General features: G+C 41.5%; 1 protein-coding gene and 1 long non-coding RNA gene across 5 annotated transcripts in view; one reads left to right on the top strand and one right to left on the bottom strand.

The window, feature by feature from the left end:
- The window catches only part of SOBP (sine oculis binding protein homolog), a 166,290-nt gene that overhangs the window by 42,770 nt on the left and 106,186 nt on the right, over positions 1 to 17,334 (top strand). For all 4 annotated transcript variants that reach the window (XM_081526865.1, XM_081526864.1, XM_081526867.1 and 1 more), the window contains one exon: positions 383 to 534. In XM_081526865.1, coding sequence (XP_081382991.1) covers positions 383 to 534 — 152 coding nt within the window. The remainder of the gene's footprint in view (positions 1 to 382; positions 535 to 17,334) is intronic.
- On the bottom strand, positions 8,908 to 15,677 carry LOC145520462 (uncharacterized). Its single transcript, XR_014064485.1, has 3 exons — positions 14,691 to 15,677; positions 12,205 to 13,816; positions 8,908 to 9,728 (listed from the first exon to the last, which is right to left on the bottom strand). It is a non-coding gene; the product is annotated as an uncharacterized LOC145520462 (long non-coding RNA).

Below are 17,334 nucleotides of genomic sequence, written 5' to 3'. Positions count from 1 at the left end.
TCTTGTAGGCTGTCAGCAGTACCTTTGAAGAAAGGAGTCACTTTACAAGCTTCATTAGTACAGAGCCTGGTTTAACCAGGCAGAATAAGCATTTGTACCAGGATACGAAGCCCTGGGAACCCTCATGGCTCTGCAGTCATGCTTTGGTTTTTAAATAAATGATGTCTTTTGGAAACATAGGAGCCAACCAAAAAAAGAAAAACGAGAGAGAGAGAAGCACTAAGTCTTTCCACCAAGAGCTGGCTATTTTCCTAGGTCAGAAAGTGGTGAGGTACTGAAATTAAGATCAGACCTCAAGTAATTCTGTGAGGTTCAGGGTGTGTCTAAGTTTGAAGGGATGTTTGCTTCTGATATGAACATTTTTCTTATACTTTTATTATAGAAGATGATGTGTCAAATGTACAAATAATGTGTGCCTGGTGCCAGAAAGTGGGAATCAAGCGCTATTCCCTGAGTATGGGAAGTGAGGTGAAAAGCTTCTGCAGCGAGAAGTGCTTTGCCGCCTGCCGACGAGCCTACTTCAAGAGAAATAAGGTAAGAGCACCGTAGAGAGAGGCGGCCCACGCGGGCCTCACCACCCTGAGCGCATGCGCCTCTTAGCTTCTAGCCGAAATCACTGCGCACCCTGTACTTTGATTCTTTCTGTTTTGTCTGTTCTCTTTCTCTGTCATACTTAACCTTCTGGATTAAGGAGCCCCCTTCTAATGTGTAACCTGTCCTTCAGTTTCTCTTGTCTCGGTGTTTGAATTCTGAGAGGGTGAATGAATCTGATGAAGACACGGTGGTCGCAGCCGGTATCCTGAGTGACAGTGTCGCTCTGGCAGTAGAGTACTAGACGAGGGTCTGTGAGAGAGAAGTGGTAGGAATTTCCTGTCAAGGCTGAGAAACTAGCCACAGAAGCATGGCCAGAAAGCTTTTAGTCCGCTCAGCTTTATACTTGTTTGCAAGGCGAATGTTGCTCTGGCTCTTTCCAAAATCCGACCCACAATTTCTAATCAAGAAAAAGTCAAGTTTTTCTTGACACCTTAAATTAAAATTGACTGATATTGAGAGAAGATGAAATAATGAATATATGAACAAACCTTGCTCACACAGCGAAGTGTTTGTGAGAAGCATGGTGGGTGAACACAGGAACAGCCAAGGTTATGGTTTCTTTTTTTGTTTTATCTTAAGACATCTCAGATCTGAAAGTGTCCTTTGAGAAGAGTGTTAGCCACCATTGGTGGGAAATGGAATGCATGATGTTTTTACAATCAACATACACACTCAGTTAATTTCCTAATCTTTTAAGAACCGCTATTGCATTTTGCCACTAATAATTGAAGTCAATTGCTAGTTCTTTATGATTTTCCATTGATCTGCAAATCTTCTTTAATTCATAAAATCGTCCACATTTTGCTAAGCATTTCCATTATACAATATCAAAATCTGTCCTTCTTTGAAGCAAACAGTTACTGTTTTTGTAAGTCTGATATTTGCAATCCTGAAATGCTAATTTGGGGCTCACTGCATTGCAAGAAGCACTGTTGCAGCAAATTATCTCCTTCAAATTTGGGTCACATCATTCGGCCAAAAAACATAATGCCAAAAGAATTAGGCTGCAGAATTCAGCGAGGTGGAATTTTAGTAGCAGTCTCTAAGAATTAGGCTCATAATCTTCACTGGAACAGGGAGACAAGTAAGGAAATTGAAATTCTTTTGGGACAGTCAACAGTTTACTTTCCCTTGGGAGGGGCCTCACAGGAGGGGCTGGTGAGGCTTTAGAGGAGTGTGGTTGGAACAACGCATGGGAGACACGTTTTGTTTTAATATTGGGGGGATTAAAATGATCTCTGAGACCCTGGGGCTCCCGTTTTGAATGCTGAGCACCGGGGTAACAATCACAAGAGTGGGCCCAGAGCTTTCATCTTCAAAGCCGTACTTACCACAACAAAATACTTTGCATTCCATCCCAGAAGATGGCTATGGAACAGGGGTTTTGTCTTTCTATGATTCCAAAGGGTTACGGGTCTGAATCTTGAGGGACTGCCTGTAGTGAATAAAATCAAGCAAGACAAATTTGTCACAGTCCTGGTAATACATGTTACACTTTGCACCATGATCCAACTTTTTAAGCCTTTGATAAAAGGCATCTGATTCAATTTGAAAAAAAAAACAACAGTCCATAAAATATATATATATATATGATACATATCATATATACAACATATACATATTTATAATTATAAAGTTTAAGGTCAAACTGAATTTAAACTTCCATAGCATACAGTTTTGAAAAATGGATAGCTGGGAGCCAAGATAAGAGTATTTGGAATACTTAGTAGGTAAAATCAGCAAAGGGAGAAAGACCATTACTTTTCACTTCCTGCAAGTAGTTATTGGGGTAGTTCTTTGAATATCCTGTAAAACCTGGGAGCGGCAGTGGCTTGAAGTTTAGCCACTGACTTTGAGGGCTGACCCCAGCAGCCCATTAGTGTACATACAATACCTGTCTTCTCTGCAATCTTCATGCTTATTTATGTATTCCAAACCTCTGCCGCACTAGACAGTCTCGTTTTTCAGATAGAGAAATAAACTGGTCACATCACTTGCTGGATTCTTTTTTTTTTTTTTTAATTTCAAGAGTGTTATCTCTGCAACAATATCCTATTGTATTACAATAAACATGTACAGCTGCTGCATTTCTGTTAACTGATAGGATTTTGTGGTCATTTCATTTAGGGCTTGGGTTTCCTAATGGATTGTATTAGATACCAGTCTCCATCCTGCCATTTCTAAGAACTGCTGTACTAAGCCCCAGGGTGTTCCTCACTGAAGACAATAGCAAATAGCTACTTCTGTTCTTGTGTCATTTAACAAAGTCTTTAGTCCTCATTATTAAAATTGTGGACTGCTTAATCTTAGAGGGCAGAATTCCTCCCATTCCTACATAAAAGATTTTTCTGGCTAAATTCTACACTTTAAATACTGAGAAGTGGATGGAAAACAGAGTGAATAATGTGTATGCAGAACAGAATTTTGCCTTAGGTATAATGTAGAATCTAAAATAACATGTAAAATTAACTATGTTGTAAATTATGCTTTATAATGACAGCCCGCTTCTTGGTAGATAGCATGCTGGGATCTAAAAATGGTCTCCAAGTTGAACCCAAATTGCATGCATAACTTTACAAAGAAAAATCCTGGTAGAAAAAGGTAGCTAATTAGGAGCAGTATTCAGCTGACCTCTGTTTTGTGTCTGAGCAACACCTGCATTTGTGAATGTAAATTGGACAGCTGTGCCTGTGCTTCCCCTGCCATCCTCTTCACAAATGCTTGGGTATAAAGGCAGGAACTGATTTTCTGCTAAAAAACAAGGACAAAAATAGCCCAACTCTCAGAATGAAGGCCCGCTGAAAATTGGCTCTTTAAATTTCATTTGCTTCTCAATCTTTCTCCTGGGGTCTCTGTGTTTGTTTGATGGGATAGGTTAAGAATGTCACATCCCTCTCTTCCAAACCCTGGAAGGGAGCCAAGTTAACCCTTTGTGGAATGTAGATTATAATTTTAAACCAACTTAAAATTCAATTTGAAGAGTAATTTGGATTGCTGTAAGGATGTAGGCTTTTCTTCGGAATGCTTCTGCTAGAATTGTGAGTCACAGCTGTATTCATTTAAGGAGCCCAACTACCAGCTTACACATTTCAGGATGTTGGCTCTAGGAAGTGTATGGTGTTGATTCATAATCATATTTCATAGAATCCTTATCCCCAACAGGCTCGACTGCTGACTCCAAAGTGTTTGAAACAATGGGTAAGACAAATGTAGTCTGTGGGCATCAGCTGAACAATGGGATGTCAATCTCATAACTTGATGCACTGCAGACTTTTCAGGGAACTAATAGCTCATTCTTTTCCCAGCCCCTTCTTGAGGCCACAAGTAGAGAAGAACTTGAGAACATTTCTAGCCTAGTGATTTGCCTAGGAGTTGGAAAGTTGCAGACTCCTTAGTGGTTTTGTAAGAGATGCTGAAGTGTTTAGTCCAACTAATACCAGTTTTACTTTGCACAATAACAGACACTTAAAAATATTCTTTCCTAAGGGAGTGATGTCTTGTAACCATTATCCCACTTAAAACAAGAGTAACAAACAAGACCACAAATAGTAGTCATTTCCAAATATCCTGTGTTTGATCTTTTTCCTTCTGCATGGGAAATATCCTGTTGTCTAAACTGATGTCTACAAATCAAGCAAGACATCAAAATTCAAGACAAACAGCTAACACAGGCAATGTAAAGGAGGTTTTCTTTCCTTGTTCAGATACCAAATTTATAGTGGTCTCACTGATACTTTAGTAATAGACACAAATTCCTAATAACACCAAAGTTTTGCTTCTTTGTTCTAATTTTTCTGTAACTTGAGATAAGAATAGATGGAAATACGTCTTCAGTATCACAACATTGCTGTTCTTACACAGACTATAGTGGGAAAATATCTATGTAGATAAGAGATAAAGATGAATTAAAAATAAAAAGGTTATATAGACAGAAACAACATTTGCAGGTGATATCAGTAAGATCTTCATGACAATCATGGTAATAATAACAAATATTCAATGAGGAGAATATTGTATAATAAGCGTTTCCTTTACTTTCAAGCTATATCTCTGGATAAACAGCATGTATCATCATAGTATTTGGAGTTACATTTTATTTAGACTATTGGGCTGTTTATTAAACTTGAATATATCCTGGGGAAGATTCTCAGTTTCAGACCTCACTATAGAACCTTGTAGTGCAGAAGAAATGTGTAACAATTGCCTTGTTAATCTAGTGATTACCCTGTCTACTTTTTTTCATTTAAACACCTGCAAGATTTAATTTGCAAAATGGCTGTCATTCATGAAGGTTTAGGGAAGAACATTAAATTACCTGTAATTAATGTCCCAGTTGCCTGAAGCTTAGGCCACAGATTTGCTTTTGCCAGTTGTTTGCAAATATTCTTGATTGACGAGAATGCTTAGGGAGCACCAGATTTCTTCCTATAGATTCACCATGTTTTTATGTGGTGCCATTTTTTTTTTTTTTGGTGCCAATGTTTTTATGGGGTTGAGACTGTATGACTGTATACCTGCACTGTGGCCTGGAGAATGTCTGCTTTGGGTCTGCATTGTCTTCGAACTGTGCTGCATGCCTGCCCACTGCCTGCATATAGAGTGGCCACTGCCTCCCAGAATTTTAACCCACAGGCCAGAGGCTGAGTTAGTTCCTTTTCAGTTACAGCAAACAAAGGTGTCCTCAGGAAGCTTTGGGGGAACGAATAACAAACCCACCTGTTTTCTTGTTCTCTAGCATTTTGAAATATAGGATGGAATATTGATGAAATTCTGCAAATAAGAACCTGTGAAAAAAACACCAGCAGAGGAGAGAAACTGTGTTAGTCTTTTGAAACACATTCAGGGTAGGGGTAGAGCGAGAGAATTATGGGCAGAGAAATAAGAAGCAAATCAGGTTAAAGTGATACCTGGACCCTTGAGCAGAGGCAGAAAGAGTCTGAGGGCAGAGCTTCTGCAGGCCAGGTAGGATCCAGTGCCCTAGGGGAAGCCATCAATCAGGAGCTTGGGGGAGAGGCATGCGATCTAGAGTTTATCAGAACACTTGAACACTACTTGAGAAACACTGGTCTAAGGGACCCCCCAGAACACAAAGAGAATGGGGCAAGCGAATGAAAGAAAGGGATTGCAACCATGTACTGAAAGAAAGGAATAGCAGCTATGTCCCATAGTTTTGAATGGGCTACATGTTGGGATATTGTGGGGAAACAGAAATAATTTTAAAGTATCACCCAGACTAGATGTCAGCTTCTGAATAATATTAGATATTTTAGATTAAATATGAAGAGATGATTAAAACTCCAAATAGCTTCAAGCCCCAATACTTTATTCAACATTTCTTTTCAATGAGCAGAAGGAAAAGGGGTTACTTTCCATAGATCAAAATCCCGTCACCCAGAGAGTGATACACAGGGTTACTGACATAGATGCTTGAATGTTAATTTTCAGACAGTCTCTGGCCATCCTTCTGGTGATAGCTAATGCTTTACACTTAAATCAAGTTTTTCTCATCTCAACTGCCGGTAATTATCCAATCCATCTCAAAGGCACACTCCCTTTAACATTAACCACAGTGTCAGATTGCATCAGCTGCATTGTGCTCCGGTGGCTGCGGCTGCAGAGTGATGAATGTTTGTGCTCTGAGTTCTTCGTCCGGTGTCTGTTTGGTTAGTGGGCAGTTCAGGGAAACAAATGATCAGGAAGGGGTTTACTTACTTGGGACCTGCGTTCTCCTTATTGATCCAGTCACTTGCATCGTCAACTTTCTCACTTTGCTGCTAACAGTAGGTTTATCTGAAGAATGAGCTTTTGAAGAAATATCTAATGGCTCATTTTCATGTCCTCCAGTCGTCAGCTCCATGCAGCTCAGAGTTACTGTTTGTGCTGATTTTAAAAGGAAGGTGTCATGCAACCTTACTAGTAACGACTAGGAGGGGGAGAAGTTTCTAAGAGTGCTTAGTGCACTATCTGGAGAAACCAAGAGAGATGATTGTGCATTTTCATAGGATTGTAGTTATGCTCTGTAAATTCAAATGCTTCGTTAAAAATGTTAACTGTCTAAATAAGTGCATGCATAAGACAGGCCAGGTGGCTTGCTTTGAGATATTTTAAGATAGTAGTTTGAGTCCAGAATTTCTCTCATACACTTTTCCAGTGTCTGGTCATAAAACCTAGTACGCCCAAGAGGGCCATATGCAGGAGATGCAAACTATAGGCACACCCGTGGTTATTTTTATTTCTCTCCCGTCTCAGTACCTCTGGATAACTTTTGTACACATAAGCAAAAGTGTGAACTGGGCAAGCCACGTGCAATTCTTTGTTCCTTGGGCTCTCTGCTCTTTGTTCTTATTCTCACAGATTAGGATGGAGTAAAGAAAATCTTGCAGCAGAGGGCCACTTAATTTCTGCCCCAGCAGCTCAGACTGAGAATGGGAAATTCCCTAGGTTGCTATCTACTCTTAGGGTGGCCATGCATACAGTAAAGTCTAATATCTCCTGACAGGCTGCCCTTGGAGGTTACAAATGCCAGTCTGTTGTATTCTCTGTAAACACAGGCTGTGGGCCAGAGCAGGGCCCTACTACAAGCTCTGGAAGGCAGATCAATGGTTTAATGAATCCATAAAAGATGCTTGAACTCTGCTGCAATTTACTGAGCACTCTAGTTAAATGAAACTCCTGTAGTCTTTAACAAAGATGCAGATAATCAATGGCCATAGATAGAAGCCAATGTCTGGTAATCACAACCTCCCGGAATTTGTGTTGTGGTCTCCTTGCTAACAGAGTGTTAGTCAGGTCAAGGCTCTGGAGCTCACCACATCTGTATTGATATTTTCTGAATGTTTGAGCTGAATTTGGCCTGGAGAGGACATAAGTGTAGTAGTGCTACTTCTGTGAGAACTAGTTTTAAAAGCTATCAGATATTTAAAATAAATTTTTCTTAAGGCAGAATGATTAAGCTCAAGAATTATATTTATTCTAACACGTGGTGGCTTTGAAAGGCATCCCTGTGATGAAAAGTAAATAGGTGAATAAAATTCATTCTTGATTAAGTCCTCAAAATGTCAAATTGCACAGTGTTAAGAGCCCTGATTAATCCTTCTGTGGTAAAATATTCCTCATTAGTTTGCTATGCTTAAGGGTTGACCTCTTCTATTATAAATTCAGATATTAATGTATTTAACGTATTTTCTGCTTAATTCATCTTCTAATAGAAGAAAATATAGTTAGTAGATGTGCACTTTTTACTTCCAAATGTGCTTTGGAAACATACTGATTTGTGAGAGAGTTTTGAATGTATGTAGGAGAATTCCTTCTTAAATATGTTGAAAGGTATTTGAAAGTATTTAATCACTTTTGATTGTGAGAAAACAGCTTTGGAATGATTATTTTTTCCCACAGAGATAGTAGATTTTATGACAAATGAAAGATTTTGCATCAAATTTTTGTCACAAAAACTTAAACTGAGTTTAAGAGAGCCTGCTCTCTTAATGCAGGCTCCTACCCCAATAAGTATATTTGGGGGGTTCAGTGGGTAATAGGAGTTTTGAGGTATAAAGACTGCTAGTCTGCTTCACAGACAAATATCACAAGATAAATTGGTGATTTCTATATGAATCTAATAAATGATATGTTATCTTGTATTCTGTTTTGATAGAAAGGTTGCATATTATTTATAATGTGGCAAGCAGTTCTGTGACTGCACATCCAATTCTTTGCTATAAGAGCCTTTGAAGGCTCTGACACTTCCTGTGATCATCCGTAGGACTGCCTATTTCATAAGTTGGAGCAATTTAAGTTGTTGGTGTCAAATGATTTAGAGATACAGAGACCCAGGAATAGGTGAGATAAAGATGGGCAAAAGGTAAAAACAAGGGGTATTTGTCCAACCAGAGGCAAGTGCCTCTGTGCTGCTCTTTTGTTTGTTTTTAGCCACGCTTAAGAAAAAAAACCTTGTTACTTATTCATCCATTCATTCTTAGAAAATAAAATGAAAAGTATATTGAGCTCCTATAATGTGCTGGGTACTATTTTAGGCTTAGTGGCTGCATCATTGCACAAGAGAAAAATCACTGCCTTAAAGGGACTTACAGTCCATTCTTGAAGGGAGATAGATAATATACAAATTAAAAATATGTATGTATTGAACATAATTTCAGGTAATGATATATGCTATGAAGAAAATGTAGGGTGAGGGGATGGATAGTGATGAAGTACTATTTTGTACCTGATGGTCACAAAAGTTATCTCTGAGGAGGTGAAATGTGGGTAGGGACAAAATGAAGTGATGGAGTAGTCATGTGAAGCATTTATAGCAGAGGGCTCCAGAGAGGAGGGGGAGCGAGTGAAGGCAGAGGTCAGGCAGGAACAGTTTTGGCATTTTTGAGCAATAGCAAGAAGGCCAGAGTATATGCAGTTGAATGATCACGGTGGTTAGTGGCCAGATAATGTAGGCTGGAGAGGTAATAGTTTGGATTTTATTCAAAGTATGATGGCAGCTATTGGAAGGTGTTGAATAGGGTGCATGACATCTGATTTTTGTTGTTGATTGGATTTCTATATCAAGGAAGTAATACATTTAAGATCCTGGAGGCAAAGGGGATTTTGAGAGTAAGAAAGGCAACAGCAATCCTGTCAAAGTTGGGTGTGTCTGGCAATAGAAAATTAAAAATATCGTGTTCACTGAATTATTCATTCGTAGTTATGAAACATTTCCCAGTAGCAAAAGTGTGTTGAACCAATTTAGGTTTCTTTTTCGTTCGTTCTTTTTTTGGGGCACACTGTGGGAAGAAATGAATGAAGAATGGATGCTGTTGGTTAAGTGTTCTGACACAGCAGTTTTCTTTCTATGGGGCTGACAAGGCTTGCTCCCAACCTAATGGGGAGGTTAAGGCCTCAGGAGGCAAGCTCAAGTGCCATATGGAACCCAAGTCTTGTCCTGGGAGACATATAACGTATACAGGCCTTCTCAAGCTCTACCCCTCAAAGAAGCATGATGAAAAGGAGGTGGAAACTTTGAAGGGACCATCTTTGGATCAAATTATTTAAAGTTTATTTTAAGTGTGTTAGTCACTCAGTCGTGTCCAACTCTTTGTGACCCCATGGACTGTAGCCTGCCAGGCTCCTCTGTCCATGGGATTCTCCAGGCAAGAATACTGGAGTGGGTTGCCATTCCCTTCTCCAGGGGATCTTCCCAACCCAGGGATCAAACCTGAGTCTCCTATATTGCAGGCAGATTCTTTACCATCTCAGCCACCAGGGAAGCCTAATTTATTTATGAGTAGACTGAATTTGGTGACTGCATACTTTTAGGGTGTATTAGAATTTTTTAATGCAGGTAGCAGAAGACCCAACACAAACTGATTTAAGCAATGAAAGGCATCTTTTATCTGATGGAACTGTGGAGTCCTAAGCTAGAGTATACTTCAGGGTAGGTTGGCCTTGCAGTGCAGTGGTCTTATCATGGTCTCATTTATTCCCAATTCTATATTCTTCTGGGTAGTGTTGACCATATTCCAAGGCAAGCTCCTCAGGGCCATGGAATGGCTACTAGCAGCAATCAGGGCTAGATGTCTCTTCGTTCACATCCAAAGAAGACAGAATGTGTACGGCCTAGTGTTCTGAGCAAGAATGTTGAAACTCACACTCATTGTCTGTGCTGAAGTCACATGCTTAGGCCTGAATTTGAGACTGTGACCAGAGCAATGGATATTTGAATTAGCTTGAGCCAGTGATGATTCCCTTCTGACAATGGAGTTGGGCTCATTTTCCTCTAAAGCCCATGGGAAGCTGCATGGGGGAAGGGTAGCTACCAGAATGAAAATCTGGATACTTTTTAAAGAGGGATGAGGTCAGGGTGATGGCTGATGGTATGTGCCAGCAAATGTTCATGAGAGAGAAGGAGAAGTGATCTCATGACGTTGACTTCTTTACACAACAACCATGTCATGTCCATCAACTTTTGTCATGTGGAAGGACTCTGAAACCCATATGTAGACTGAAAGATAAAAATGTGGTTAACATTCATCAAAGGGCCCTTAGATGCACTACCTCGTCTATCCAGGACCAGCTGCTTTGACAAACCCGATAATTAGAATGTTGGTTTTAGTGCCAGGACCAAAGTGCTGACTCTTTTGATTCTTTTTGATCTCTATAGAACACGAGATTGCACAGAGCTAAGACAAAGGGACTGTAGTTAGCTGTTAGATATACTCATTTAGGAAGAGGAACAAGGGTGCAGTTAGAACAGCAGATAACCCAGCATGTGGCTTCATCAGTGTAGTGGCCTGGGAGATGTTGGCCATGGACCATATTGGATGTGGGGAGTCAGATGCCTGGGACTAGATGGTGATGTGATGAGGCTGCTGTTACCCATCAAGAGTTAGCCTGCTCGCCCATACATTTAAGCTTCTTTCTCTCTGGCTGAAAACTGAGTCTGCTAAACTGAAGGGAAGGGAGAGTGTCCAAACAAATTGTGATTTAGTCTGAGGCTGAATACATCAAGTTCAGGTGGGCAAAAGAGCAGAGACCTTGGAGACTTCAGCTTTCACAGTTATTAGTTAATTAATGAATCAATCTAACAAATATTTGTTCAGTAGCTACCATGTGCCAGACACAGTGCTAGTCATTGGAACTACAATGGCCAAAAAAATAAATAAAAGCCCTAGTTCCTGCCATCATGAAGCTTACAGTCCAGTGGGAGAAATTTGTTTAAATAAGAATGCAGTTGTGAAATTACCACTGTGGCAAGAGCTGTAACGGTGTGGGCACAGTGCTGTGAGGGCCTCTCCTAGGGAGATTTGACTAGTCAGGAGATCTGGAAGCTTCTCTGAGAAAGTAGTGCTTGAACTGAAGTCTGAGAGATCTGAAGGGGTATTAAGTAGGGGAAACGGGGAAGGAAGAACTCACTGGGCTGAGAACACAGCAGCATGATTTCCAGTCCTGGCCCTAGGTTGCTGCTGCTTTGCTCATTTCAAGTTCTTTTGGAAGAAATGGAATTTTACCTACAAGCAAGAGAACAATTAAACCAATAAACATTCCCTAGGACAATAATCTCATTTATCCATTTGTTTGTGTGTTCATTCATCCATTTGTTTATTCATCCCACCAACCTTTAGAAATGCGTGACTTGCCTGCTGGCCTCTGCCTTCTTTGATCCTTTGCTCAACCTCATTATAGAGTTCGCCCATTGGTACTAATTCCTTTCAGGGAGTATATTGACAGCACATAACTCCTGTGGGTAGGGGCAATTTGTAAATAAACAATAATCAAAATAAGGATAACAATAAGACCCCAAGTGTTTTTAGTTATCAACTATATCAGAAAAGCAGCAATGACAACAGAGAAAAGATTGGGTAAAAATGTGCTGATTTAAAAGAGAGCAATAGTGTCATTATTGTCTGACAGATATGGTTGGAAATAAACCTAACCCCTTCCCACCCCTACCCATGACACTGAGTGTGGAAAGAGGTATGGTTTTGTTATAGAAAGAAACTGTAGAGCTATGTTGGGCTTCCCTGGTGGTTCAGATGGTAAAGGGTCCACTTGCAATGCGGGAGACCTGGGTTTGATCCCTGGGTTGGGAAGATTCCCCTGGAGGAGGGCACAGCAACCTACTCCAGTCTTCCTGCCTGGAGAATCCCCTTGGACAGACGTGCCTGGCCGGCTACAGTCCATGAGGTCGCAGAGAGTCGAACATGGCTGAGAGAGTCGAACATGGCTGAGCGACTCAGCACAGCACAGAGCTATATTGACATTAATGTGAGGGCAGACAGGAAGTTTGGGTGATGATATGTTCCAACAAAGAGGAATGCTTATTGAGACGCAGGTCCCCAGACTACACAAGTGGGATCAGATGGAAACAGAGCAGCGCGTCTGCCGGCATGCCAACACAGGGCGGTTCTCAGGGCACAGTGGTGTGGCGGGAAGGGAGAAATCCCCGCCCTTTCTTTGGATTCTTTGTTTTAGCCTCGTGTTTCATTTAGTGGCTAGGATCAGGATGACAAAGCCATAGACGTGGTAATAATAAAAAGGAGTTAGGTGAATCAGATTTAATGTTCCTGGGTCTTACTGGGTGATGTGGACATGGCTATTCTAAATCAAGGGGGTCTCCATCACTCTTCAGGATGCCAGGTGGAGAAGGTGACCCTTACCAAGCTCCACCATACCTGCACCTGCCTCAGGTGACTGTGAATGGAAACCGCAGTACAGTTCAGCTGGAGTCAGTGGCCCCCTTTTCAGTTCCAGTAACTTCTGAAAACTACATATAGTGACAGTCGTCTCCAAAAGAGGCTGATTTTAAAACTGTGATGAAAATGGCTAACAGCAGGCTGAAGGTTAAAGTAAAAAACTTAAAAACCATAAAATCTGCCTGGAGGCTATTTAAGCAAACTGTTTTCGAGGCACAGATGGTTCATATACCTCTGAGCCAAAAACAAGTAAAAAAGGGACAGTAAAGCTGGCGTGATTAAGCAGACAAGTATGAAAGTTTTATTAGTACTAAAAAGGCATCCTTTAGAAAAGTGAAAAATCTGTCTCAGGAAACTCAGAAGACATATTCAAGACCAGTGAGAAATGGAGAGGGCAAATGGATGACATTTCAAAAAGCAACCAAAGATGGCAAAAACATGTAATGTGTGTAAGTACCTAGGGTATCAGAAGCTGTGCTCCTAGGAGGTCAGAAAGCAGTGTGAGAGAAAGATGTAGTGTGTGGAGAGTTGGGTGTGGCCTCCATGTCCTGCAGAGCAGTTTTTATAGGGAATTCGATGCACCTTAAATGGTGAGTTGAATCTCCAAGAAAAATCAGCTGAGGCAAGTTTGAGAAGCTTACATGTAGTAAATCAGAAGGTCCACAGCTCATGAAGGAAATAAACTACAATGTTGCTATTAAAAGTTGTAAGCATACTTGAGAAGTGGGAAATCACTGAGCGGGAGGGCCTCCAGCCTCTCTGGGGGGACCCCAGAGTGCTTAAGGGTGCAGTCGTCCAGTGTGTTCTGTCCATGTGCAGTGCAGGGGCGTACACATATGCATACACAGAAAGTCCCCAGATTTTAGGTTGCTGATCCTCTGTTATCATAATTTTGAGAGAAGTCAGACTGAAGAATCACAGAACAATACAGAGTTTGAAGGGTTACCATTTGAGAAACCTCCCCTGAGGAGAAAATATAGTACTTGTGTTTTGAGTTAACATTCAATATAAACCTAACTAAAAAGGACCAAGGGGCTTCCCTGGTGGCTCAGATGGTAAAGAATCTTCCTTCAATGTGGGAGACCCTAGTTCGATCCCTGGGTGGGGAAGATGCCCTGGAGAAGGCAACGGCTACCCACTCCAGTATTCTTGCCTGGAGAATTGCATGCCCAGTGGAGACTGGTGGGCTACAGTCCATGGGGTCACAAAGAGTCAGACATGACTGAGGGATAACACACACACACACACACAAATGACCAAATATAGCCTTGCAAAATGTCAGGTAAGTTTGGATTTTCAAAAACCTAAGTAATTCACTTAGAGTTTGGCTGACTCCCTCTGAAGGGACCCTTGAGGAAAATAAATAACCAAAGGCAAGGAATAAAGCCTAGCCTTGGATTAAGAACCTAGATAGGGACTGGATGATATTCCTCAGAGTACAGTTAAATTAATAGCATTCCATCTCAGGGGTTTATCTTAGGAGTAGTGTCACTTAATATACTGATTGCTTGTTTAGGAGTAGATGTCTAGGAAGGAGGAGAAGTTTGTTATTTTCTCTAAGTTGCATTCATTTGAAAAACCACAGAGGAATATCTGCAAAATATCTCTATCCCCCTTGCCCCCTCCCCCTGCTAACCTCTGCTCTACAAATATATAATAAAGTAACCTGACATCAGATGCAATTCCATTCACTGAGCTGTCAGCTAGCATGATGGTCGTGGTGGTTTAGTTGCTAAGTCGTGTCTGACCCTTGTGACCCCGTGGACTGTAGCCCACCAGGCTCCTCTGTCCATGGGATTTCCCAGGCAAGAATAATGGAATGGGTTGCCATTCCCTTCTCTAGGGGACCTTCCACAGTCAGGGATTGAACCTGCATCTCCTGCATTGCAGGCGGATTCTTTACCACTGAGCCACCAGGGAAGCCTATCAGCTAGCATAAGGGAATGAAAAGTTTCAATTTCCATACTACCAGATATGGGCCGTCTCTCAGCATCTTCAGAGAGGGGAACTTGGTCCTGTGTGAAGGGAGCTCAGCTGTGTTCCTTGCCAAGACTAAAAACAAAACAAAACAATCTTTGTTCGGCTGCATTAAAGACAGGGTTTTAAAGTGCCCCAAAATACATTAGACTATATGCTGATAATCAAATTTTGTCCCATCTTCACAGGAAATGTGAAGTTCATTCTTCTTTAGCCTGAGTTTTATAAAAGACTAATGTTGAACTTTAAAAGAGTTGACATAAAGGATTAAATATATTTTTATTAGACTCTAGGCTATGCAAATATGAGACACAAGAGCCTGAAAAGATATTCTGTTGAGGACAAAAGAACCAATAATAAAACCAAAGAATTGGTACAGATAAATGTAATGATAGTGTACTCTGCCTCTTAACACTCACAGGTAACCTTTGCAGTTGGCCACTGTGGAGAAAGACTGGGTCAGCCTTCGTGGCAGATGGTTTAATGCATAGTGCATATATTAACCCACTGAGGCAACCCTGGAAATGCAAGCAGGTTGTTAATGATCGTGAATAGCAGTCGTGAGCTGCTTCTGCTCTTGCAGTAAGGTATTCAGATGTCATGCTTCAGGGTTCAAGTTGATGAGTTTCTGGGTTGGGAAAACATTTTCCCCTTTGTGTTGCAGTGCACAGCTGATGAGGCATGCTCCAGGGAAGGGGTGATTTAGACTATGTCAGCTGGATGGAAGGGAGACAAGGTGGACTCATACCCCAGGTCCGTGATTTAGTTTGACTTCTTACTTCTGGTTAAAATGGTACCAGTGAGAGTACACAGAGTGTGAGGAATTTGTGAATCAAATGTGAAGGCAGTGGACATCACTGCTATAAATCTAGTGAAACTTCGAATCTGATTAGCAAGTCAATACCGATTTAAAAAAAAAAAAAAGAATTCCCAATCCTATAGCCTGTTAGCACCATAGAGAACCTGTACCAGTGATGTAATTTTCATTTTCCTATATCCTTAATTGTTTAATAAAAAAAAAAAAAGTACTGGCTTCCCAAATTCCAGAGCATTAAAGTTGACTTAAAGAGTGGTAAGGAATCTGCCTGCCAATGCAGAAGACGCAAGTAACACGGGTTCAATCCCTGGGTCAGGAAGATCCCATCAAGTAGGAAATGGCACTCCACTTCAGTATTCTGGCCTGGAAAATTCCATGGGCAGAGGAGCCTGGTGGGCTACAGTCCTTGGGGCTGCAAAGAGTCGGACACCACTGAGCAACTGAGCACACAAAAAGTGAATTAAAAACGGATAAACTCCAGAGAATTCATTATGAAGAGGCGTACTCCCAAGGCCAGGGATGGAGCTCATAGAAATTATTTGTATTTATTGAAGCTTAAATCAAGACAGCCAGAATTAAATAGAAATTCAGGAAGAATTGGGTGAAAAGTTTAGAGGCCTTATTGTGTTTCATTTAGAACATTGTTTTGTATTAAATGTGATGAGAGAAGAAAATTAAAGTGCACAAAAGTAAACAGAGGCGATATTAACATTTCCATTCCCTGCATGCATAAGTCGCCTCCTCATTCAAGCCATTTTCCTCACTTCCTCTGCATTTCTAATGCAGCCATTTATCACTTACCAAATATCAGTGAAATTTAATTCTTTATAACTATTAAATTCAACTCTAGATGAGGAGACATTTGACTCGCCAGGACCTGAATACTTGGTCTGGGGCGGACAGTGGTGATGTGGATCTCAATTTCTTTCTCCCGGTGTATGCAGGGAGATAGGAGGATATATTAAAACCTATATCAAAGTGATTATTACAGTTTTCCTCCATCACCTGTGCTCTCCAGAGACATCCAGGGCCTGGAAGTCACCAATCATGTTGCTTTAAACCAGCTGTGCAAGGTGTGAGACGTGGGGACATGGGCCTCACTCATTCCTGCGTAGCCCCGCACTCATGGGGCTCCTGCCTCCCACACCTGGAAGGCCCAGCTTCCTCTCACCAGGGGCAGGAAGAAGCTGATTGCTTCCATCTTGGTTGTGGGTCCTGAAATAACTCCCTCTGTCACTCAGCCCCTCCCCAGGGGCTGCTGCTAGCAAGACTAGGAACAGGGGGACCCAGCGCTCTTGGCTTGGGCCAGAATGCTGGCCTCGGTTGGGGAAGTGAAAGTCTAGAGAGAAGCGCAGGGGTTTGGGTACAGATCATGTCTGTGGGGCCAGTGAATGAACCAGCAGCTCAGTTAGGTTCTCCCAGGCTGGACCTGTCTCAGGGCTGGGTGCCATGGAACACAGAAATCTGAGACGTGGTTTCTGCTCAGAAGAATGTCTGCTTGAGTGTCTGTTTGCCTGTGCTTGCGTGGAAATTGACCTCATGCAGCACTTTTATTCCTTTACCCACTGTGCTTCATCCACAGCACACTGGGCAGTGCTGTGTAGCTGGGGAGACAAAGGTAAATAAGGAGAGGTCTCTGCCTCCAAGGCTCTCATTGTTGAACAGGCGAGACTGACGCGTAAACAAATAATATGGTACGAGGCGGGCTGAAACAGATGTGGGTAAGAAGCTCTGGGGCTCAGATGGGGACTCCTCCAGCCCAGG

Source organism: Giraffa tippelskirchi, chromosome 9 (assembly GCF_054371585.1).
Source record: "Giraffa tippelskirchi isolate mGirTip1 chromosome 9, T2T-mGirTip1v1.2.pri, whole genome shotgun sequence".
In the NCBI taxonomy this organism is placed as follows: domain Eukaryota; kingdom Metazoa; phylum Chordata; class Mammalia; order Artiodactyla; family Giraffidae; genus Giraffa; species Giraffa tippelskirchi.
This window is presented reverse-complemented; position numbering and strand designations above follow the sequence as displayed.